The sequence below is a fragment of the Cryptotermes secundus genome, unplaced genomic scaffold (assembly GCF_002891405.2).
Source record: "Cryptotermes secundus unplaced genomic scaffold, Csec_1.0 scaffold17, whole genome shotgun sequence".
NCBI lineage: Eukaryota > Metazoa > Arthropoda > Insecta > Blattodea > Kalotermitidae > Cryptotermes > Cryptotermes secundus.
The window spans coordinates 784,860-812,039 of record NW_019729207.1 but is presented as its reverse complement, the minus strand read 5'-3'; the positions used below and the strand labels follow the sequence as shown (position 1 = coordinate 812,039).

General features: G+C 45.5%; 1 protein-coding gene across 1 annotated transcript in view; it reads left to right on the top strand.

Moving 5' to 3' along the window:
- Positions 1-27,180, top strand: part of LOC111865324 (angiotensin-converting enzyme) — a 127,511-nt gene that overhangs the window by 87,326 nt on the left and 13,005 nt on the right. The window contains exons 11-12 of the mRNA XM_023853238.2: positions 14,866-15,009; positions 25,286-25,452. Coding sequence (XP_023709006.2) covers positions 14,866-15,009; positions 25,286-25,452 — 311 coding nt within the window. The remainder of the gene's footprint in view (positions 1-14,865; positions 15,010-25,285; positions 25,453-27,180) is intronic.

Here is a 27,180-nt window from a genome sequence, read left to right as displayed (position 1 = left end):
TCAGGTCATCTGCCCGACTGTGTGGTACATATGCAACTCTCTGCACCGTCCCTCGTCTTACGTCCGTCGTTTAACGTAACTTGCAGCAACACGGAGCGGGTTAGTGTGGCGGTAATGCTCTATACTCGTATTCGGGAGGTGGTCGTTTCGAATCTCGGCCGGGACATTGGCTATTTTGACTCAGGTATTTCCTGATTTACTTAACCTCACCGCCATCTATGGGCCGATGTCTAGATAATGTGGGAGCCTCGACGTCTCACAACCCTATGGGTCTCCATGGGATAGCTTTACTTAACCTCACCGCCATCTGTGAGCCGATTGTCTAGAATATGTGTGGAAGCCTCACCGTCTCACTAACCTATGGGCCTCCACGGACTCTTACGGGGATAGTTTTACCTTTCTTTGCCTCAGACCCTCCCTACAAATGTCAGGAGACCAAGGTCACTTGCTTCAAGTCCGTTTCCAGTTCATGAATCATCAATCATTGTTCATTCGAAGCTTCATAGGCCTACCCCAGTTGATGGCAGCGCCGTGGAGGAACCCTCAGAGAGAAATTAGCATTGCTTTTATGGACAGAAGCAGATACTGCATTCTACGATCAGATCAAGTTTATTTACACTTTCTATTAGAAGAATCTGGCTCTGTCAGTGACCACTTCCGCAACAACGAAACCTGTTTCACATACGTCGGAAGGAGTGAGCTCGGGGCGAGGCTTTCTTGCAGGCACGCGCTGCCGGTCTACCGTCTGCGTAACAATTTACAATATTCTACAGTAAACGTTAAAGGCAAGAGTAAAAGTGTTTTCCTTGCGCTATACGAATACAGAACTTCTACGCCTTGAACACTGTGGCATGTCTGCTGAAAGCCAGAATTTTAAAGCCGGAAGAGACAGCTGTTGCTAGGGAACGGCTCCGTAACCACACCCGTTGCTTGGCGATTAATCAGTACCCGTCACGTGACAGGCCGCAACAGATAAGCATGGAACAATAAAAAAGCTGTTGGAAGCGGTGTTCTTCGCGCGGTCCGTGCCGAGGCTATATAATAAGGACCAGCTATCATCCTGGCGTAAAGGGGATTTCAAATACCTCCACCGTAGCCTTGCGAGTCGTAGGAGGCGACTAGAAGGGAACGCGGTGCCTGGAGGTACAACTGGCCTACCCAGTTCTTGCGGAATATAAATACGAGGACCTGGCCCTCCAGGTTCGAGGAGTCTCGAATCTGAGACAGTAAACTGTGGTAATGATTCCCGCCAGACTCGGACCCGAGAATGACTGCGCTAGCGAAGGTCGGCAACAAACGACAGACCCGTCTTCTAGTCAGAGAGGGCATCCCACATCAACAAACCCGTGACTGTCTGACAGTAACAAAGATCTGGTCTTGGGCCCCATATTGGGGCTTGATACCAAGATAGACTGACTGACACTGTGTGGGCAGAATGCAGAGTTATGTTCGTACTTCACAGGAAACACATTACATCTCCGCTACAAAGCCCAACCGGTTAATGCTGTCTAGGGAAACAGTCGCTGTTTATTGTAAGAACCACACGGAACACATAAATACACTGTGTGGGCAGAATGCAGAGTTCAGTTCGTGCCTCACAGGAACACATTACATCTCCGCTACAAAACCCAACCGGTTAATGCTGTCTAGGGAAACAGTCACTGTTTATTGTGAGAACCATACGGAACACACAAATACACTGTGTGGGCAGAATGCAGAGTTCTGCTCGTACCTCACGGGAAACACATTACATCTCCGCTACAAAGCCCAACCGGTTAATGCTGTTTAGGGAAACAGTCGCTGTTTACTGTGAGAACCATACGGAACACACAAATACACTGAGTGGGCAGAATGCAGAGTTCAGTTGGTACCTCACAGGAAACACATTACATCTCCGCTACAAAGTCCAACCGGTTAATGCTGTTTAGGGAAACAGTCGCTGTTTACTGTGAGAACCATACGGAACACACAAATACACTGAGTGGGCAGAATGCAGAGTTCAGTTGGTACCTCACAGGAAACACATTACATCTCCGCTACAAAGTCCAACCGGTTAATGCTGTTTAGGGAAACAGTCGCTGTTTACTGTGAGAACCATATGGAACACACAGGTACACTGTGTGGACAGAATGCAGAGTTCAGTTCGTACCTCACAGGAAACGCATTACGTCTCCACTACAAAGCCCAACCGGTTAATGCTGTTTAGGGAAATAGTCGCTGTTTACTGTGAGAACCATAAGGAAGACAGAAATACACTGTGTGGGCAGAATGGAGAGTTTCTGTACGTTAAAGCAAGTGGTACATACAGTTACCACTGTAACAAAAAAGAACTTGGAGTGCGAATAGTGGACCATGCTAATGAGAGGGAGATGCGATCGAGAGCATGGTCAGTCATCATAATGAGGAGCGGGGAAAGTTGCAGCCGATGCTGCAGTGTGGCTCTCATACTGTGTAGCGAGCAGACCTCAAGAATGCGGTCGCCGTCCGCCTGAGGCGCCTTGATCTAGCAAAATGGCGACTAGATATTAATAAAGTTCGCTTCAGTTTCTATTTTTTATTTTTATTTAATTAATAGCATATTTACAATCTACTCGCGAAAATATAGAGTAAAAATTTAATTTGTTCTAAGTAGGTGACTTCAGTAGAGAAGTCATCCACTGATGGTACTCCATATCTCATAAAATTGTATATATATAAATTATTGGCAGTACACAGCGCAGCTCTGTTCTTCTTGTCACAGGTTCTTCCTTAAGTTCCTCCGAAACGTCGGTGAACCAACCGAATACACGGCGTTACATCCTATTACAGCAGTATTCTCCAAATTTCCTGTGTTCACGTGTTAGACGCTGTGGTCCCGAGGAACCCAGGGATCTTAGAATGAAGGCCACAATGACACCGTTTCGCCCTATCCACATTTACCGACGTTTCGGAAGAAGCTGCTGCCTCCATCTTCAGAAGAGATGTAAACATGAAGGCAGTAGGTTCGTTCGAAAAGTTAGTAAACCTCTACCACACTACACGGCGTCACAGACCAGAACACTACGATCTTCAGACTATAAGTTAATAAGACGCAACAACAATAATGGCGGGCTTTATTATTACGGGTATTGAACATTTAAGTTTGGCCTGGGCTGTGTGTGATAGAAATTCTGAATTCAGGCTAAAATTCGTCGTTACAGCGACGGGCTGCATGGCTGGGGTTACATTTCCGACAGGGACAGCGTCCGCACCGGCTTTGGGGCCCACCCCTCCTCATACTCGTATATAACGGGTACCGGAAGTTGTTCCCGGGAAGTGAAGCTCACCATTCACCTCTATCTAACGCCGAGGTTAACAAAGGCGGAGCTATACCTCAACTCCTACATACGTCTTAATGGGGTGGTGCTTAATTAATTGGACAGACGGACAAATGTGACTTTACCTAGCCGCTGCATTTCGTGTTTTTTCGCAGTCCCTCCCTAAGAAATACGAGACAGTACGCTATAATCAAATCGGCTCCCTTTTAAACGAACTACTCTTGTTTCAGACTCCGTACAGAACTGACTTGGTTGCCCAAACTGTCTTCCTTATAACCCCTTGGAACGGACCGACTAGAATACACATCATTTCCAGCAGTACTTCTATTGTTACACGTCGATTCGTTGATGCGGCAACGTGTTTACCGAACCGTTGCTTACAAGCGGCTCTGGTATATTTATCTAGCGGTCGTTGCATAGTAACGGCTCTACATGCTATAGTGTGCATATTAATTGCAAACTTCTTTTTTTCTGCGTCATGTCGATTTTTTTTATGCGTATCGAAATTTCTACGGCTAACTCGCATAACAATTTCTTTTTTCCACCTCAGCCAGTCTACTGTTGCTATATTTCGCTTCGGCCAGACATAAACTGGAGTACGCGTCTCTTGCAATTACTGACTCCAGTAAACTGAGCGCATGCGCACACAGACAATCTGCAACACTTTGCCACAATACGGGATATCTCTATGATAATCTACTGGGAAGATTAAATTTGCTGACACTGCATAACAGGCCTTATCATTTTGATGCTCAATAAATGTTTTTAGTGGCACCAAGCGTTACCCCTCTGTCCTCGAAACGGTCGGTCCGCCTTCGCGTTGCTCCTTGGAACATTCTCACCTCCACTTGCCTTTCTGGCCGCTGTCCTTCGGCTGGCTGCGTCTGTAGCGCAAATTCGGTACGTAAACTTACAGATATGTTCAGGAACTCGTGTTAGAGTGTTAAAAAAGCCTGAACTGGTTCATGTTCTTTGTTTCTGTTTGTGTCCTCCTGCGATGTCATATTGTATTCGTGTTGGCTGTTGAGCTCACACGCAAATAAAGAGAGAATCGAACTGAACTATGATTTACGCGATTGAAGTAGGCCGTGTAAGTCGGAGGGTGGACGGGTGTCACGGGGTAGAGAAGTGCCCAACTTGCTGCTGCGAATGCTCGGGAGCTCTGCTTCCCGCTGCTACTTCTTCTATCTGGCCAGCTTACTCCAGTGGACATGCTGATACCAGAGACGCCGCAAGTAAGAGTCCTCCAGCCACTTAAATGCACAACGAAGGGAATGCGTAACTTCGGTTCGGGTAAGATGGCGAGAAGTACTGGATAAATGGCGTGGAAATGATGGACGAAAATGGGCAATAAAATACAGACCTTGAGGAAGAAGGAATGCCGGGAGACAAAAAAGAAGGCAACCAGAGGAACGGTGACATGAACAGACCCTAGAGCTACAAATGAATAAGAAGGAATGCAGTGTAAAACCCTGCATGAGGAACAATTTTGGAATGAAATTGAGAGTTCTGTCAATAAAATTGTCAAGCATTACGTTCTCAACGAGAATAGACGTTAATTGCTGGACAACGGGTTTGAGTACCACGGTATTACAGGTGTATCCGGCACAACGCAGACATGAAAGACAGTAGCGGAACCCTTACAGTAGATCGCCTAGCAGTTATTTTTTTTATTGCTAGTGGGGTGGGACTAAGTCCCTTGTACTGCGGCCACTTCTGGCCTATTGTACCAGCCACAGATGATAGGTGAGGGTGATTGTGCAGCAGTTGGTGGAATGAAGTTTGGCAGGGGAAACCGAAGTACTCGGAGAAAACCTGCCCCAGCGCCACTTTGTCCAACACAAACCCCACTTGACCAGACCCGGGATCGAACCCGGGCCGCCGCGGTAGGAAGCCAGCGACTAACCGCTTGAGCTATGGCGCGGCCCTCGCCTAGCAGTTACAAAGTTCACAGAAATCCAGAATTCGATAGACCAGAGATGAGTCCGAGATTCCGAAAATAGCGAGAAATTCCGAAAACAGACCTCGTTAAGGAGTTCAATGTGTGAGCATTTCTTATCAAGCGCAACTGTAACGGACGCGCACACTAATCCAATCATCAAATCTAGAACACACAATTATTCGTCACGCTAACTCCCTATAAGTGACACTGTATGTATTAGGCGGCCCATACACATACGAGTCCAGCTCGCGAGTCCGGCACGGCGAGGAGCCTGGCTCGGATTAACTTCACCCACACATTAGCGTCCATTTGTCTATAATCCCTCTAAATTGCAACACTTTTATTTTACACTTCGATACACTCTCTAACACTACATGTTTCGCCTCAAACGACCATCTTCAGGTGTTTTTTACAGATATTCAATTAAGATTGTGTCGAAACTGCTACATGTTTCACTGTTCCAATTCATTTTAAAAAAACCACACGCTGTAGTCTTCTTTTTAAGTAAAATAATATAAAATTCTTTTATAATTTGTTACTTATTGTTTTGCTTCACTCAGTGTGTCGTCATTTCCGTAAAATATAAGACGCACTAGTAAAGACAACACCACACGTTGAGGAGGAAACACAAACCAGGAGCAGATAACTAACGTGAGGACCAAGCTGCCAAGGAAAACATCGGAAAAGAATTGACCGAGAATTTATAAGATATAGAAATTAAACGATAACACGAAAGAATCCTGAACGGATATCCGGAATGCGCTTCTCATGTTCTCACGTGCCGTCACTTAGCAGCAGTTGCAGAGACTCGCAGCTGTAGAAAATACAATTCACAAAAAAGTCTGTTTCGTAGTGGACATCATTAAATTTTTGTCGAACATATATCAGTGATGTTTTAACCTTTAAACAGCGTGTAGAAACTGTTCCAGTGAGCACTTTAAGGACCCAGCAACAACGGAGGAACCGGGTTCAGCAAACAGAGCCTCAGGACTCGGCAATAGCACACAACTTCCACTGGAATGTAGTGAGTCCACACAACGCATAGCTGCATCATCCAGTTCGCGTCTTTGTGAGGATTTTAGGTTACCCGCATTTAATACTGCATAATAAAGCTGTAGAGATTTTTCTTGATTAAACGGTGTTAATTTCCGGTGAAAATTAAAGGAAAATCTCAACGTTATGCCCCAAGCCCGCGTCCTCTGTAAGATAAAAGAATAGAAAAAGCTATCCCTGTAACAGGCCGTGGAGGGCCATAGGGTGGTGAGACGTCGAAGCTCCCACATTTTCTAGACAGTCGGCTAGCAGATTTCGGTGAGGTTAAGCAAAGCTTTCCTTGTAACAGGCCGTGGAGGCCCACAGGGTTGTGAGACGTCGAGGCTTTCGCATTTTCTAGACAATCAGCTCACAGATGGCGATGAGGTTGTCAACCTTACGCGCCGGCCTTTACTCCCTAGGAAGATTCCTGGTACTCCTTTCTGTTAGAGGCTGAGTCTATCCCAGGGCCGTAGTGCGGCTGGAAGGATTAGGTAAATTGAAAAATCGACCTTATCGGGAATAAAACCCGCGACCTTCCGGCTTGTAGCATAGTACCTCAACCAACTACGCTACCAAACGCCCCCTTACTAAGCTTGAAGTAAATGGAAATATCGTACATGTATAAGGACTAGTTGAACGTACGTGTGTACATAGCAAATTTAAACTGAAACTCTTCACGAGAGTAGCCCTAAGATGGTTTGGACTAACTAACTCCATGGAGCTGAGCCCTTCTTGAGAACCCGCAAATTGCCCAGCTACTCAGGAACGTCCCGCATTTTATGGAACCCGAAAGTTCATTACCGTGTTCACAAGAGCCCTTCACTGGACCCTATCCTGAGCCAGATCTATCCAATCTCACTCTATCTCACTAAGATCCATTTTAATATATTCCACCAACCTACGTCTTGGTCTTCCTAGTGTTTCTTTCTTTCTGCCTTTCACACCAATATCCTATATGCACTCCTCTTCACACCCATTCGTGCTACATGCCCTGTCCATTCATCCTCCTTGACTATACTTTCTAACTATACTTAGCGAAGAGTACAAGTTATGAGGACTCCTCATTATGCAGTTTTCTCCAACCTCCTGTCATTTCATCTCTCTTCGGTCCAAATATTCTCCTGAGCACCCTGTTCTCCGCCGTGTCGTGGCGGATTACAGTCACCATGCAACGAATTCTGGGGGAGGGGGCTTTCCTTAGGAAAATGAGGTGGGTGCGGAAAACTTGCCACTGAACTGTATCTTGTGTCAAGCTCAAGAGTCACTGGAACTCCATGTCCAACCCCCACACACATCTTCATTGTGCTGTGACTAAACTGGTGCACAACGTTGAGAACATGGCGCGCCGGGACACACTCACTGACGACTCTCTTCAGCACGGCAGCCTTACGTAACAATTCAGAAACATGACCGCCATTATCTTGCGCCGCATGAGATACGAACTTTTACCGCGCTGCTGGCCTGGGGTGGGGTGGGGCATGGTGGGACTGGTCCATTCATCTTCCGGTTAGCGGCCAGGCTTCAGGCGTAAGTAGTTCAGATGAAAGTACTCTAGAAATGTTGGCACATCCAAATGTGGACATAAATCCAGCTCCGCTCTACCGGCACATTCTAACGCACAGTGGTAATTATTTGTACCGCCAGCTTCAATATACACACAAGGTAAAGGTAAAGTTCTTCTTGTGCTTCATTAAGCATTACGCAGTGAAGGCGTATGGGGAAGTGGATGTATAGACCCATATTTTCTTGACTGCGGCACTCGCTGGAGGTGAGTGGTCACCTTCACGCCCGAGGAAAGAGCCCCGGTACCCACTGTATAGGACACGACATGGAGAAGTGAAAATTCTTGCCTCACCGGGGCTCGAACTCCGACTCCTTCGTCCTCTGTCTTCTCCTATTAATATCATAAACCAGGTTTCACACCCATACCAGGCAAATAAAAGTGCTGCATATTTTGCCCTTATATTTTTAGTTATTGGAAGGGAAGACAAGTGAACTGAGAGACAGCAAGCATTCTGTGAATGTGATTCCCAATGTGCTACAAGCCGAAACATCGCGGTTTCGATTCCCGATGAGGTAATTAGATTTTTCAATTGACCTATTCCTTCCTCCCACACTGTGGCCCTGGATTGGAATCAGCCTCTAACAGAAATGAGTACCAGCAAACTTCCTGGAGGTAAAGGGCGGCCGGTGCGTAAGGCTGACAACCTCACCACCATCTGTGAGCCAACTGTCTATAAAATGTGTGAGCCTCGACGTCTCACAACCCTGTGGGCCTCCACGGCCTGTGGAATAAAAATAGCTCTTCCCAGAACTTCTTGCTTCAAAATAAGAAAAGAATGCTAAAAAGACAGTTTGATATTCGATTATTTGTCTACTGTCATGAAAATGGTTGAAATAAGAATATTCTACGAGCTTTGCATTAGTACAGCAAGGCGTTCCTGTCATGTAAATAGCGTTCTCTATAAGCATTCGTGGTGACTCTGTGTCACTTATTTCATTCTTATCGTCAGTTCAGTTACTTCTCGTAGGGTCAACCTGCTGGAAGTGTACTCACGCCACAGAACTACATTCTTAACTAATTACTTCTAAACAATAAGCATCAGTAGGAACCGCCCGGGGGCTCTGTCTGTGGTCCATCCGTATTCGGCGCCATGACACGGCAACTTCTGGAAACAAAACAATGTCTTGCAACAATGGAATATGGCTCATTCGTATTGTGGCCTACAGACCGTTGCTGGGTAACGCCCGCAAACATGCACGCAACAATAGAACTGTGTTTTCTATGTGGTGNTGCACCTATAGACTGTAAAGCTAAATGTAAAGTTGTCCCTGTGCGAAACTAATTAAGCACTACGCCATGACGATGTATGGGGGAGTGGATGTATAAATCCACATTTTCTTGACTTCGACACTAGTTGGAGCTGAGTGATCAGCTTTACGACCCTGCCGCCTTGCCCCTGGGGAAAGAGTCACCGGTACCCGTTGGATAGGAGGCCGGGTGGGCCCCAGACCTTGCATAATTGAGGACGAAATTTTCGCATAGGAATAAAAGAATTACAGCAGAATTTTTTGTTATTCGCATTATTTCAAACTTTCAGCATGAAGTGAGAGTTTTATATTGCATTATTTCAAATTTGCATAAAACACAACCTCACTGTTCTTCCCTTGCTGTTTTCTTCATTCTTCCACCCTGACGATGGACGATCATCCGAAACGTCGGTACATTTGTTCAATTTTTTTTAAATATCGTATTATTTCAAGTTCGCATAAAACGCGACTCCACTGTGCTGTGCTTGTTTCCCTCATTCTTCCGCCCTGAAGATAAACGTTACTCCGAAACGTCGGTACACATGTACCCTATTTATATCGTATTATTTCAAATTCGCATAAAACGCGAATCCACTGTGGTGTGCTTGTCTGCCTCGTTCTTCCGCGCTCAAGGCGGACGTTCCTCCGAAACGTCGGAATATTTGTCGCCGACTATACGGCATCATATGACATAACTGATCATAGCCACTACCGTGAGAGCGTGCTGCGGTGCATGACGAAGAGAGTAACCTGTTGTGGGGAGGAGCTGTCAGTCAGCATTTCACTTTCTAAATGATCTCAATTTCTTTGCGGATCGCTATTCCTGCCATCATGATCATCGGCCTCATTATCCGACTCGCACATTGCCCTAACTATCTCCCTTCTCTAGCTCCTGCGGCTGGTTCCACACTTTCCCACTCATAATAAACTATTTCTGCATACAATTACAGGGGGCACGCTGTAGCGTAGCTGATTGAGGCACTATGCTACAAGCCGGAAGGTCGCGGGTTCGATTTCCGATGAGGTCAGTGGATTTTTCAATTGACCTAATCCTTCAGCCGCACTATGGCCCTGGGGTTGACGCAGCCTCTAACAGAATTGAGTACAAGGAATCTTCCTGGGGAGTAAAGGGCGGCTGGCGCGTAATGCTGGCCTCACCGCCATCTGTGAGCCGATTGTCTAGAAAATGTGGGAGCCTCGACGTCTCACAACCCTATGGGCCTCCACGGCCTGTTACAGGTATAGCTTCACTTAACCTCACCACCATCTGTGAGCTGTCTAGAAAATGTGGGAACCTCGACGTCTCACAACCATATGGGCCTCCACGGCCTGTTATAGGTATAATTTAACTTAAACTCACCGCCATTTGTGAGCTGACTATCTAGAAAATGTGGGAACCTCGACGTCTCACAACCCTATGGCCCTCCACGGCCTGTTACTTAACCTCACCGCCATCTGTGAGCCGATTGTCTAGAAAATGTGGGAGCCTCGACGTCTCACAACCCCATGGGCCTCCACGGCCTGTTACAGAGATAGCTTTACCTTTACATACCATTAGTCGATTCGTACTGACTATATTGTAGCCCTGTCGCCTGCATTCATAGCACAGCATCACACAAACATTCATGCCACAAATGGGATAGTATCCTTCATCACTTTCTTAGGCGGACTAAGATAATACATGCCTCATATGGCGTAGCCATCAGGTTCAGCATTGTCGCTTTCATCTATCTTAAGTGATGCAGCGTTGTTAAATAGCAAACCAATCACAATTATTTCTGCGTCGTCTTGAGGCTTGTTCTCTGCATCTGCAGACCAGGTCCACTGCAATGAAAAGCTGCAAAAATTCTTCTTAAAGATTTATACCATCTCGCACTGAACGTTGTGTAACCCGATGAAAGCTAACTGAAGTTTCGGAGTAATATTTTGAATCCATCTTCAAGGTTGATTCTTGCGGTCACCTTTTTACGGTTTTTTTTTCTTGGTTTACTCGTCGACCGTGAACTTGGAGGCGATACACCCCTACGAAACGTCGCTTGACTTTCACCTAACTCCACAGCGTTACAACCCAGTAGACAGAACTTGCCGTCTGTCTTGGCTGTGAGAACCCCGAAACCAACGCGCGTACAGTAGCTTCGTCCCGTCTCGCACTCTGTTAACACGTCTTCTGTGTAACAATGCGATAACCGCTGAACGAATTTTCATGAAATTTGGTACCGGCAACTTCTACTAGAAGTTATCGCCACATTACAATTACGCTTCAAACGGGACAACAATAAGGGCTATTTTTACTTAACTTCCTGCGTTAATCTCGACCGTGCCTCGCCAAAGAGAGGTACCGGAGCGAACATACGTGGTGGAGAGATATGAAAGTGTAGGCCCATTACCAAGAGCCGTGTAAACAGGCAACAGTACAACCGCCACTGCTGGGAAACAACTCTGTGCACACGTCGCTTTTCCGACTTGGAGGCGGGTTCGAATACCTCCACCTGCGAGTCGCAGGAGGCAACGAAAAGGGAACCCGGTGCCTGAGGATATAACTGGGCCACCCTGTTCCTGGGGGATACAAATACAGGGACCTGGCCCTCCAGGTTGGGGGAGTCTCGAATCTGAGACAGTAAAATATGGCCATGAGTCCCGCGGGACTCGCACTCAAGAATGACTCCGCTGGCGAGGGCCAGTAGCAATTATAAACTACAGACCCGTCCTCTCCATATCAGGAAACCCGCCACTGTGACAGTAATAAAAAGTGGTTTTGGGCCACAGATGAGGGCTCGACACCAAGAGAGACTTACAGACTGACAGACTGACAGACCGACCGTCAATCGTAACATAACTCTGATTTTCGGTTGAGTCTATTGAGAGATGCAGTTGGGAGAAGTCATATGTTGGTAGCTGAGGCCGGAAACAGTTCGGTAATCCGAAGGAAGGGGAATATTCGTCGTTGGAAGCCACTACCAAGCAACGGCTATTGAAGACTGAGAAGAATCTTGTGTTTTATACTTACAGTGATGTTTGGAGCATGTAACTCATGGAGACTGCCGTAGTTGTTTGTAGTTACGAGTGTAAGTGTCCAACAAATCCGACTGCTAATCCAAACTCCGTCTATAGTCACTGTATCACGTGACATTACATTCGAGGCCTCAAGGGACTGCCAGTCACCACTTGCCCATCCATTTTCAATGCAGTTTCACCCTTTCTACTTTGATCGCCTCGTGTGTGGTGACCTATTCTAACGATTTTAGTACAATGCCCGTTGAAAATTCAACGGGAAACCTCTTCGTGTGTTAAACTTACGTACCTCTGAATCCCCACTTTTCCCGTATTCCTTTTCCAGCCTTTGACTTGTCTGTACTATTGCCATTCTTTTCTCCCTTCTTTCCTCCCTCTCCTTTCCGTTAAACCGATTTCGATATCGTCCTAAATGTACCGTTACATGAGACAAACAACGGAAGACAGAGCCGTGCCATGTACCGTACGAGTATTATTTCGATGTATTCCTTGGAGTCTGCTGTCCCTGTAAGCACAAGCATGGATACGTACAAACAAACAAATTCGTTTCCGAACATCCAGGCTAATAAGTACTGCTCAGGTCCTGGATAGCTTCCATGCTCGAAACTGACGTACCAGACCACTTTGCATGTACTCCTAGTTTCTCTTTTATCCCACACATACAATCATACAAATACAAACAATGGCTTTTATAACGTTCACATCGTCAACGTGCAAAAAATAAATGCGCCATCATCGCCACTAACGGTAACTAAGTCTTCTCTGAACGCAGACATACGCTGTACACCAAACTGGCTCTCGACGCGTAATACATCCAGTGGGGCGTATACATGACAAGCAAAGTTATGCCCTATGCGAATAGGTTGGGTCCAGAATTTAATGAGCAAAATTCCATTTCTATAATTACTGCTACCGGTCACGGTAGCCGAGCGGTCTAAGGCATGTACTGTCTTCGCTCCCTTGGAAACCGGTATCGTGGGTTCGAATCCCACTCAGGGCATGGATGTTTAGTTTGTGTGTGCGTTTTTCTGTGTTTGTGTACAGGTAGAGGCCTTGAGACGAGCTGATCACCCGCCCAAGGAGTCCTACCGAATGTGTAAGATCTAGAAAAACCGAAGTGAATGGAGAAGTTCATGGAGGTAGGCCTAGGCCCACTTAGGCTGTAGTGCCAAGGAAAAAAAAATACTGCTTCCTTCAGTGCCATCTACCGGTAGCAGATTAAGAAAGGTGGACTTCGTTTTCATGTCAAGCTAAGCACAAGGTAACGAGACAACCGTGGTTCAGAAGAAATAATGACTTAACTAATTAAAGTCAATTTCTGTCCCCTATGTTACACGGATTCAGACATCGTGACCGGTACAGACTGTGAATATTCAACTTACACGAAGAGGCAGTCAAGATGTTTCTGTACATGACCACGAAATGTTAGCTGAGAGATTGTCTGATGGTGTATGAAGCGTGTGGGTGTGGGCAGGTGGCAGGGATGGCCTAGTTTAAAGCACCGTCACAACACTTGCCTCAGGAAGCCAAGTTATGAAATGTACGCATGCGTAACAGCTCTGCTAGCTTCGCTCACTATCATTTAATTGTTTCGAAAACCGCGATACTTGCGGAAACGTGAATTTTTCGTTCATATAACTACGAGTCCCGGTAGACGCAAGATTTTTCTCCTCTCCATGTCGTTCCAGACCGACTCTGGGGCCCACCAATCTTCCTATCCAATGGGTACCGGGGGGCCCTTTCCTCGGGGTAAAGCAGTCAGGGCGTGAAACTGACCACCCACCTCCANGTTCAGTTCGTACCTCGCAGGAAACACATTACGTCTCCGCTACAAAGCCCAACCGGTTAATGCTGTTTGGGGAAACAGTCGCTGTTTATTGTGAGAATCATATGGAACACATAAATACACTGTGTGGGCAGAATACAGAGTTCAGTTCGTACCTCGCAGGAAACACATTACGTCTCCACTACAAAGCCCAGCCGGTTAATGCTGTTTAGGGAAACGGTCGCTGTTTACTGTGAGATCCATACGGAACACATAAATACACTGTGTGGGGAGAATGCAGAGTTCAGTTCGTACCTCATAGGAAACACATTACGTCTCCGCTACAAAGCCCACCCGGTTAATGCTGTTTAGGGAAACAGTCGCTGTTTACTGTGGGATCCATGCGGAACACATAAATACACTGTGTGGGCAGAATACAGAGTTCAGTTCGTACCTCATAGGAAACACATTACGTCTCCGCTACAAAGCCCACCCGGTTAATGCTGTTTAGGGAAACAGTCGCTGTTTACTGTGGGATCCATGCGGAACACATAAATACACTGTGTGGGGAGAATGCAGAGTTCAGTCCGTGCCTCACAGGAAACACATTACGTCTCCTCTACAAACCTACATCTGCTTGGATGTGACACCGTGTAGTCCGGTAGTCCACAGGCGTTCCTGGTGAACATACTACCTTCATCTTGAGAGCAAATATGTATGCCTGTTTCTTGATGGTTACCTGCATATAATTATTACTTTTTTATGCTGAAGATGGAGGCAGTATGTATCCTCTGAACAGTGTGTGAACCGCCGGACTATACATAGGGTTACATCTCTGAGGCGAGTATTCCTTATACACACGTGACGGCCAAAATGCATAGGTTATCTATCGTCTATTTTGCACGTAGTCACCGCTGTGCTTTGACGCGTTCTGACGAAGTGTGTGTGTGTGTGTGTCTCCATACGTGGAACGCAGTGACATGTAGAGCTCTGTTGTGTTGCAGGCACTTTGTGGGCACCGTGCTACAGTTCCAGCTGCACAGCGCGCTGTGCAAGGCAGCGGGCCAGTTCGACCCAGAGCAGCCATACACCAAACCGCTCTTCAAGTGCGACATCTATCGCAGCAAGGAAGCTGGGAGACTACTGAAGCAAGTATCGATTACTCGATCGTATACGATATTAATCAAGCGACTGCGATATATAATCGCTGTAGAAAAAATCGATATGTGAAATTTAACTTCCTGCAACTTATGCCTTATCTATGAACGTCAGCTTTCAATGTCAATAACTATCACTTACGTCAAAATAAATAATACAAACTTCTTCCATCGTCCTGTAAAGGTAAAGGTAAAATTATCCCTGCAACAGGCCGGGAAAGCACATAGGGTTGTGAGATGTCGAGACAATAGGCTCACAGTTGGCTGTCAGCCTTACACGCCGGCCGCCCTTTAACCCCCAGGAAGATTCCTGATACTCATTTCTGTTAGAGGCTGAGTCGACTCCAGGGTCATATTGCGGCTGGTAAGATTAGGTAAATTGAAAAAAAAAATCACCTCATCGGGACTCGAACCCGCAACTTTCCGACTTGTACCATAGTGCCTCAACCAATTACTCTACCGCGTACCCCCGTCCATCGTCCGGAATTCTAAAGAACACAAATTTATGGAAACCGAACCTGTTTCCGTCCTCAGGTGAAAGGGAGACGACACACTCTGTTGGGTCCCTTTTATTGCTAGTGGGGTGGGACTAAGCCCCTTGTACTGCGGCCACTTCTGGCCTATTGTACCAGCTCCAGATGATAGGTGAGGGTGATTGTGGAGCGATTGGTGGAATGAAGATTGGCAAGGGAAACCGAAGTACTCGGAGAAAACCTGCTTCAGCGCCACTTTGTCCACCACAAATCCCACTTGACCAGACCCGGGATCGAACCCGGACCTCAGCGGTGGGAAGCTAGCGACTAACCGCTTGAACTAGGGCGCGGCCCCATGTTGGGTCCCTTACAAGGAGTTATGCTGTCACTTTTTAAGGGACCAAAAAAAGAGTAGATGTCTCCCTTCACCTGGGGACGGAAACAGACAAAGCCCAAAAGCCCAGTAATCATGAGTGTTATTTATCATCATGGGCACCCTTTAGATTATACTAAATGGCATCAGAAGGCCGCGCCATAGCTCAAGCGGTTAGTCCCTGGCTTCCCACAGCGGCGGCCCGGTTTCGATCCCGGGTCTGGTCAAGTGGGATTTGTGGTGGACAAAGTGGCGCTGAGGCAGGTTTTCTCCGAGCACTTCGGTTTCCCCTGCCAATCTTCATTCCACCAATTGCGCCACAATCACCCTCACATATCATCTGGGACTGGTACAATAGGCCAGAAGTAGCAGCAGTACAAGGGACTTGCATCAGAATCGGCGCTCCACGGTTTCTAAACTTTTCCCACAGTCTCTTTATGTCTTAACAGAAGAGCACAGTGTTTCGGAACTTGGTTATATTTCTATCCGCAGGCAAAAACATACCGAGGCACCTATCCAAAAGGGTCCGTCAGACCAAACTGGACCACTTTCCGATACTTCTGAATCATTGGAAAGTGAACAAATCCCAGAAACATTACGTGTAATATACAATCGTGAGAACCATTTGAAATTTTACAAAACATTTATTCACACTGACGCTCTTTATACGAAGCAACTTATGAAAGCTTCCTTTTAAATTCACTAAACATCCGATCATTCGTCGTTCTGTCGTCTGAACAAACGAACCCGTCTTTTAAAAAACCGAAACAAAAATAAAGAAACGAAAAACAAACCCCCATGGGATTGACGATTGATGCACACATCTGGTGAACAAAAACTGAAGGAAACGAGACGGCAGGATAATATTAAAACTGATGTCCAGGAAATTGGATGTGTGCATATGGGTTAGGTTCATACAGTTACTGTTTTTTCTGGACATTATCCATCGCCCTGCTTTTATTTATTACGCACAACGTTTCGGAGAACTGATTCTGCCTCCGTCTTCAGGTGGAACCTAGTCATTTTCGCCTAATCGATAGAGCTATTCCCTATCTCCAGATACCAGTACCAACACATGACAGGATATATAAACCATACAACATAAACCATCAGCGGGAGTTATGACAACATTTAAAAATACTCCACACACATGAGGCCTTGCACCTATGTTCATGCACTGTTTCACGACTACAGTTGTTAAAACCAGAGAACTGTAAGTACAGAAGTCATCACTAGAGAATAAATTCTCTGTATGGAACCAACATAAAAACACAATTTGCATACTTAATCTACTCGTACACTGAACAGACACTAGCTCGAGTGTCCTGACATCTTCTGATGTAACTTGGAGGCTCGCAAGGTTTCGACTTCGAATCCCGCTTCTGTGCTGTCCTCATCACTGCGATTTATCATATTCATCACCACGCCGCCCCTCTCCATAGGCGGACGTTCTGCCTAGGTAACAGAAAGAATTTTGTGGGGGGACGTCCGTCAGAAAAGAGCGATTTAGAGAAATCGGAAGCAAATTTCTGAGGCGTGACACCGGATTTCATCTCCTTTTACGTGTACAAGCGGCCTATCTAGCAGTCAATGCAATGTCAGTGGTCTGACGCCTCAGGACGTTTGCTGGTTTAGGTGACTAACTATTTTAATGGCTGTGAAAAGTGAAACTTTGTTTGCTGGGGACATGTTTATTATGCCCACAGCGAAGTTTTGTAATAATTTTGAGAAATTTATTTTCGAATGTTTGAACAGCTGTATATATAAGTAACTTCAGACGACAAAAACATATGTAATGCAGGAATATAACCAGCCGGCTTTATGTTCTTGCGGCACCCCACACCTGCACGTTCTGGGCGCACAGGCAGTGCCATAAAAAGACAAACAGTGAACAAGGTTTCCATTTCCGTCAGGAATTTATCCACTTTCTTCCATGCACTGTTACGTACACCAGTTTATCTGTGACCGGAATAGCTATGAGAACATTTTTAACAAAATTACACTCTAGTCATCAGCATGTCTAAGCTTCTCTCGCTTCAACCGTAAATATGGAGGCAGTATATCTGTTCGAAACATCAGTATGCATGTACAATACTGCACGGTGTCAGAACACACTGTCTGCAGAAATTTGGAGGAATTCAGATGTCTGCTTTCTACCTGTTTCATGCTGATTTCTTTGCTCGGCATATTCTTCGAACCTGAAGATGGAGGAGACATTTTCCTCCGAAACGTCTCTTGACTCTCAACGGATTAAACACCGTTATATCCCAGCTGTAACAAATTCGAAAGTAAAGGACTCACCGAAAAGTTAACAGTTAAAGGTAAGTCGTTAATCATTTAATGAAACATTTGACCTCATAATCCTTCCAGTCGCACTAAGTCCCTGGGATCGACTCAGCCTCTAACAGAAATGAGTACCAGGAATCTTCCAGGGGAGGGTATAAAAGGAGGCCAGCGGGTAAGGGTGACGACTTCACCGCCATCTGTGAGTTGACTGTCTAGAAAATGTGGGATCCTCGACGTCTCACAACCCTATGGGCCTCCACGGCCTGTTACAGGGATAGCTTTACTTAACCTCACCGCCATCTGCGAGCCGACTGTCTACAAAATGTGGGAGCCTCGACGTCTCACAACCCTACGTGCTTCCACGGCCTGTTACAGCGATAGCTCTACCTTACCTCACCGCCGTCTGTGAGCCGACTGTGTAGAAAATGTGGGAGTCTCGACGGCATGTTACAGGGATAGCTTTACCACACAATTTAACAATTAGGAAACCTGCATTTTTACCACAGAATACGTTTACGTATTTCGTATGGTCCTCACAATATACATCGATTGTTTCCTGCTGGTCTTCGTTATGGAGATAACTAGTGTTTCCTGTGAGGTACGAACTCTACCTTTAAATAAAGATGAATCTGAAGCCTCAAGCGGTACATACCATCACCGCGCTAGCAGTCACTTATATGGTTCACATTCACATGTAAACCAGGCTCAGCGTTACAGAGAGCGGTCAGTCATCAGACCGAGACTAATTTCTTTGTCCTTTATATTCAAGATTACACAACATACAGCGACATAAATCCTTCGATAACGAACTGCAGCGACATTTATAATCGGGTACAGCAAACCGTTTCGAAATTTCCCACTAGAGCAACGAGCAAGAGAGTACAATTATAGAATAGCAATCTTTTTTTGTATTGCTAGTGGGGTGGGACTAAGTCCCTTGTACTGCGGCCACTTCTGGCCTATTGTACCAGCCCCAGATGATAGGTGAGGGTGATTGTGGAGCAGTTAGTGGAATGAAGACTGGCAGGGGAAACCGAAGTACTAGGAGAAAACCTGCCCCAGAGCCACTTTGTCCACCACAAATCCCACTTGACCAGACCAGGGATCGAATCCGGGCCGCCGCGGTGGGAAGCCAGCGACTAATTGCTTGAGCTATGGCGCGGCCGAATAGAAATCTTACTAGGACTGCTGCACATCGATCTCTGGGCCAGGAGATTGTAACACCGCTCAAAATTTGAGTTTTGCCGTGTAGTGTTGCCTTGTATAGGCACAGGTCTTGCGATGGGCCGATCCCCTGTATAAGGAGCCCTACAAAATTTCCAAGTCTTCATCTTTCGGTTTGGTGGTAACTGAAGTATCAAAGGGGCTAGACGTGTGACATTTGGTACGAGGATACACCGGTACGTTCTACATAAAACATTACTTGTGAGTCAGCATTTACAGACATGATGGCGGCGCGAATCTTTGAGGTCAAAAATGTAACGCAGACAGAACCTTCAGTCAGGTAACAAATTCTTCTGTCTGTCTATCTATCTGTCTAATCTATATATATATATATATGGCTCTACAGTCATTTTGTTGGACGTTGGCCGCTTTTTCAGTTTCTTCATCCTATACACAGTCGGTAGGACTCCTTGAACGGGGGTCAGCACGTCGCAAGGCCGCTGCCTACACACAGAACAACGCGAACATAGAATGAACGTACACAAATATCCATGTTTTGCGTGGAATTCGAAGCCATGATCCCAACGTTCGAGCGAACGAAGACAGTTCATGCCTTAGACCACGAGGCCACTGTGATCGGCAATAAATTCTTCAAAAAAAAAATAAGATAAATGAAATATAATCTAATATAAAATTAGATAAGTTAAGGTAACACAAGATAAACTAAAATAAAATATCAAAACAAAATGAGATGAGATAAAATAAGAAAATAAAATAAATAAAAATCACGGTTAGTAATTGCAAGAAACCAGTACGGCTATGGGTCTACGCAACAGGAATGTAGGCTTCGTGCTTTCCATTGGGAACTCCTGTTTACTATAGCAATCGAAGTCTCTCGGAGCGGGTACTCCAAACGTGTGTAGGTGGTGGACTGAGTTCAAGGGGCACGAACTGCGGGTTGGAATATGCCCGCTGTGGACACGTGAAAGTGTTATGCCGTGATTCTGCGAAAAAAAAAGAAGAGAGAGAGAGGAAATTATCAAAAGAAAATCCTACAGCAATTAAACAGGATCGGCTTGTTCATGCTTGTCACGTCTGGCTATTTGTCTGTTTTCCTCGTTCTTCGATCTTTGCGATCTGTGATTTTAATTGGGATCGTGTGACAGGAAGCACAAGGGAATGCGGCGTGCTACAACTCACATAAGACTACTATCCCAGCATCCAACTCGAACGGTACCACTCGTGGAATTTCTGCCATTCATTATTATGTTATACAAACAGAAATACCTGTTCTTGGTCCGGGTTACTGTTTCTCCCCTTACCAACATCACAATATTGTGACATGTAGACCCACTGTCAAGTAACAGCTGTTGCTAGGGAACAGCTCTGTGGACACGTTGTTTCCCTAGCAACGACAACACGCAATAATGGAAGAAACGTTTTCTGTGAGGTCCATATGAATCAGTTGAGAGCTGCAGTTGTGACAAGTAAGCTGGTAGCTGAGGCCGGGAACAGTTCGGGAACCCAGAAGAAGGGGAATGTCTGCCGTTGGAAGCCGCTACCAAGCAATGACTAGTGAACACTAAAAAGTCTTTGTGTTTCCGTGAGTAAAGTTATCTCTGTGCTTAATCAGTTAAGCACTATGGGGCAGTGGAGGTACAGCTCCAATTTTCTCGACCTCGGCACTAGATAAAAATGAGTGGTCAACTTCATGCCCCTGCCGCTTTACTCCCCGGTACACACTGGATAGGAGACTGAGTGGGCCCAAGAGCCGGTCAGGACGTTGCGGAGAAGATGAAAACTTACATTACCTGGCTAAATATTTATAGACAAGAAAACTCAGAAACAAAAGTTTCGAACCCTGAAGATGGGGGCAGAATATTCCACAGAAACATTGGTAAACTTCAACGCGACTAGAGGGCGTTATGCCCCAGACGATGGCAAACTTACTGTCGATTCGAACAAAATACGTAGCAACAGGAAAATGGATATATGCCCATTATGCCCCCAGAATGAAAGACCTGAGGTTTTCATAGCGGTGACTATGAAGAATTCCGTCTTCTTGGATGTGGTGCCGTGCACATCCTTTGTGAAGCGACGTTTCGGAGGAACGTATCGCCTCCATCTTCAGGGTATAAAAATCTGCGAGCTTAAGGTGGCTGCAGACTGAGCCGCCAGTCGAAAAGACCCAGCTATAGCTGGGTGGCTCAGTCTGCAGCCACCTGCTCATGTTGGTTCCTCGTTCGAGGTTGTTTATACCCTGAAGATATAGTCGATACGTTCCTCCGAAACGTCGGTTCACACAATATCTACATGGCACCACATCCAAGAAGACGGCATTCTTCGTTAAAAGTTGATCTACATATCTGACGTCTTTCATTTATCTCTTCAATTTAAGCAGATTTATATTGATCAATACACAGCAACAGGCCTTACCGAGCAGACCCTACATAGTTCATGATGATGACGATGATGATGACAACGATAATGGTGGTGGTGGTGATGAAATATTCGAGAAACTACTACTTCCCGCATTAACCACATGAATTTTCGGACTTGGGCTCGAATCCTGAATTTCGGACTTAACTCCATGTTGTAATGGTGTGGTGGGCCAAATCGTAGCTCTTCACTATCCATGTTATAATAATCACGAGGCAGAACCAGTACATAGGTCACAAATGAATATCAAACGTAAAACATGTGATACTGGAATCTGAGGAAAAAAAAAAAAGCATTTATTTCTCGACATATCCTCCACCAACATTGATACACTTGCCCCATCGCTTTACAAATGCGTCGAAACCTGCAGCATAGAAGTTTTTTGACTGTTTGCCACTCAGATGTGAACCGCTTTATGTGACAAAAACTTTCCACCGTAAACAGGAAACATTTCTTTATGAATATCCTTTGCATTAAGTCATTTTGCCCACAAAAACACCTGAACACTGCTCTTCGGTAGGACGATCCTCAAACATGCTCGTCATTTTGACTACTGAAACCAGTCTCGAAACATGCGCATGCGCGTCTGCTACCTAGACTGTCATGAAGCTTGATTGTGCTGCTGCCTAGTGATAAACATAGAAAACCTATTACGTCCATTACAGCTGTTTTACTTCCAATTGTGACATACTTACACACCCTCCCTCTTACCTCATTTCTAATATAATTAGTCATCATTTCATTTCCCACAGTCAGGCACAGAACTAATCACTCATCGCAACGTTTCTCAAACTGAGGGACAGGAACGAAACCTGGTTGCCAGAGTAACCAAATGTCCAAGTTTTCAGTGTTCCCATTTCAAACTGTAACCCCAGACATTATTTCTATTAATTACATGATAGTTCAGGAAGGATAGCGACAGGCAACGGGTTGGATGGCTGGGGTTTGATTCCCGGCAGAAGAAAGATATCTTTATCTACTCCATAGCGTTGAGACCGGCTGTGGGGTCAACTCAGCAACTTATCCGAGGGGTNACGGTAAAGCAGACTGCTTTACAGTTTCTCACGGTGTTGTCGCTTGCAGAATTCTTATACTTTTTCTTCTACCCTGAAGATGGGGGCGATACGTTCCTCCGAAACGTCGGTTAACACCACATATACACGGTGCCAAATCCCAGAAGACTGCTTTCTTCATAGTCACTGCCGTGAAAGCCTCAAATCTTACAACTGTTACCTTTACCTCGCAATAAGAATGTACTTATGGGAGATAAGCAAGGCATCGTTCTTCGCTCTTATTATAAGAATATCACTCACACATTCACTCATGGAGCTGAGCCCTTCTTGAGAACATGCCAACTGTGCAGCTACTCAAGAACTTCCCAACATTTTAAGGAACCTTCAGGTTCATCGCCGTGTTCACAAGAGCTTTCTACTGGTCCCCATCCTCAGCCAGATCAATCCAATTCCATCCCGTACTATCTCTCTAAGATCCGTTTTAATATTGTTCACCACCCACGTCTTGGTCGTCCTAGTGGTCTCTTTCCTGCTAGCTTTTCCAGCAATATTCTATATGCATTCCTCTTCTCCCCATTCATGCTACATTCCCTGCCCATCTCATCCTCCTTGACTTGATCACTCTAATTATACTTGGTGAAGAGTACAAGTTATGAAGTTACTCATTACGTAGTTTTCTTCAGTCTTCGGTAACTTCATCTCTCTCCGGTCCAAATGTATTACAAGAATATCATAAATTAAACTGCGCATTTTCTAAGATAACATTCCACCCCCCCACCCCCCGGGGGGGCCAAGACGTTTGTTTGATACTAGAAGTACTGTTGACATTTCTGCTACTGATACTACTACCACCATTACAGCAACCCCGACAACCTGTCAACAACACGTGTTTGTTATTATTTCTGCGGCGTGGACGCTACTTCCGCTACTCCTCGTCCCGCGCATGCGCACACGAATTGTGTCCAGGTGCGCGGGGCAGTCGCCTCTTGACCGCGCACTTTCTAATTTATTAACGAAGTCGTTTGCTGCTGTTTGCCAACCCAGCGGGACACGGGAATGTCTACCGACACCTGACACGTGGCACATAACAGGGCCTTCCTTGACAAGCTAATAGTCGTTCAGATAACCAAGGAATTAAGATCTAAATTTTTGATGATTGCACATTAGTACGAATATTATGTTTTTGGACATTACCCATCATCCTCTCTTTATCTAAAAACCGTCCTCTTTATTTTCCAAAACGTTTGGGGTACTGGATTCTGCCTCTGTCTTCAGGAAGAAGACGCAACGTTGTGTTCTTAACAATAAGTAGGACGGTTTTTATAAAGACAAGACCCCGAACAATATTTGTAGCCAAGGAATTCCTCACACTTCATGGAACCCGAAGGATCGTTATCATCCTCACAAACAACTTGAGCCAGATGAATCCAAACCACACTAGAATCATGCTAAGGTCGTTCCATCTACGTCCAGATCTTCCAAGTGGTCTAGTCTTTTTCGACCAAAATTTGGTGCGCATTTCTCAACAGTATGTTAACAGTATGGTTCTGTGTAACAGGCCGTGGTGGCCCATAGGGTAGTGAGACGTCGAGGGTCCCACATCTTCTAGACAATCTGCTCACAGATGGCGGTGAGGTTAAGTAAAGCTATCCCTGTAACAGGCCGTGGAGGCCCTAAGGGTTGTGAGACGTCGAGGCTCCACCATTTTTTAGACAGTAGGCTCACAGATAGCGGTGAAGTTAAGTAAAGCTATCCCTGTAACCGGCTGAGGTGGCCCATAGGGTTGTGAGACGTCAAGTCTCCCACAATTTCTAGGCAAGCGGCTAACAGATGGCGTTGAGGTTAAGTAAAGCTACCCCTGTAACCGGCTGAGGTGGCCCGTAGGGTTGTGAGACGTCGAGGCTCCTATATTTTCTAGGCAATCGGCTAACAGATGGCGTTCAGGTTAAGTAAAGCTACCCCTGTAACAGGCCGTGGAGGCCCATAGGGTTGTGAGACGTAGAGGTTCCCCGTAGAATATGCTTCTTTATGATCTGTCATTCCCTTCAAGCACGTGTTCCAACTGTACAGGAGTACACTGACAATTACTGGGTTTTTTGACTCTTTCCATCTTCTGGTATTCTAAAGAATAGAAAACACGAAGTTTCGGGAAGTGGATCTGTTTCCATCCTCAGGTGAGGAGGGAAGACACCTACTCAGTTGGGTCCCTTAGAAAGAGCTAATTAAATCCCTGGACCAGTGACGGACCTGAGGACGGAAACAGATCCAGTTCCTCAAATGCCTAGTTTTCTATTCTCTAGAATACCCGAAGATGGAAAAAGTCCAAGAACCCAGTAATTCTGAGTGTTATACACCATGGTCAGAGCCCTTCAGAATCCACTGGTACTAAGGTACACATACTGATTCTTCAGTTGTCCCGGATACGCTGATTAACCTCCAAATAATAAAACAGATAGGGGACACAAGAGAATGTTATGAACAACGAATGCTACGTCATGTGCCGTTCTGTTTGGTTACAGAAATATGATGAGGTTGGGTTCGTCCGTTCCATGGACAGAGGCGCTGTATGCGGCTACAGGAGAAACTAAACTGAACGGAAGTCACGTCAGAGAGTATTTCCGCCCTCTAGAGGATTGGCTACGCAATGAAAACCTGAGGACTAACGAATATGTTGGCTGGACGTACGGTAAGATAGCTTTTTACTGAAAGTTACTTGGCGGTACAGACATACCTGAAAGCTGATGTACCCAGCCGGTGAAACAAATGCCTAAGCTGACTCGAACTGTAGGGAGAGGTATTCGAATCTTGGCCGGGGGGTCGAGTATCCTCACGGAAGTTCTTCACACTTTCCTTCAGTACCTCAAATTATGTTATGACCGTCTCCTTCCACATCCTTTCCAATTCATTATTCACATAATCTCGAGATGCTAACAGCGTCGTTAAGTAAACCAAAAGGAAGCAAGTATATCAATATGCGTGGCGGCTGTACATCGCAATCTCTCAGTCCCACACTCGATTTCCTCTACAAGGTCCGTTAAGGTACATTAAAGATTTTCCTCCCACGCCCCTGAATACCGAGACTAGTGAGCATTGCCTAGGCTCTGGGCAACAACAGTACACGACAGTCACGTACCCGTACAGGACAGCAGGCCCCGTACAGTAGTCCCCACGAATTTTCTAGCTCTTCTTCAGGCTTGTAAAAACTTGGAATCGTCCAATTTAAATCACAGCTCCCCCTTTCTATTTCCGTATAATGTACGTGCACCACAGATGCAGTCTGTGTGTCTTACTATGAGTTCTCCAATCGCTCATTCCTTCATACACTCACGGTGAGTGTTTATTGTCTTTAAGAGGGACCAAATAACAACGGGAGGCTGAGAACATTACATATAAGAAGAAACTTCACAATGTTTATTCTACCTTGAATACTGTGACGCATATGTCCATTGCTAGGCAACGGCTCGGTAAACACATACACGAAGTATATGCCTTTAACAATATGGCATCCATTGCCATGTAACGGACAAAAAACACGTATTCTTCACAACATGAGATGGTGTTTTCCGTGGGGTCCGTGCAGAGGAGTTCTAAGAGGACACAGTTAAAAGTTGGGACGGAGTACAACGAAGTAGTGGGGTAGTCAAGTGTGGTCAGAAGTCGAGAGTATCCAGTCAGAAGAACATGACAATGTTTCAGTGATTTGTGAACTGTTATAACCAATTGTATAAACTCACTCACTCATGGAGCTGAGACCTTCTGGAGGAGCAGCCAATTGTGCAGCTACTGAAGAACTTACCGGCATATTATGGAATCTGAAGGTTCATTACCGTGTTTACAAGAGCCTTCCACTAGTCCCTATCCTGAGCCAGACCAATCCAATCCATACCATACCATCCCATTCTATCTCTCTAAGATAAATTTTAATATCGGCCACCAACCTACGCCTTGGTTTTTCCAGTGGTCTCTTCCTTCTGGCTTTCCCACAAATATCCTATAAGCATTCACCTCCCACCTCATCCTCGACTTGATCATTCTAATTATACTTGGAGAAGAGTACAAGTTATGAAGCTCCTCATTATGCAGTTTTCTCCAACCTCCAATCAATTCATCCCTCTTCGGTCCAAATATTCTTCTCAACACCCTGTTCTTAAACACCCTCAGTCTATGTTCCTCCCTTAAGACCAGAGACGAAATCTAACACCCATACAGAACCACATGCAAAATTATAGTTTTGTATATTCTAATTTTTGTTTTTGGACAGCAGACGAGAAGACAAAAGGTTCTGAAGTGAATGGTAACAAGCATTACCCGAGTTCCATTTCCTCTTAATTTCCTCCTCAATCAGGTTTTGATCTGTTATCGTTGTTCCCAAATATCTGAACTGTGCCACATTTTCAAAACATCTGTTTCCTAT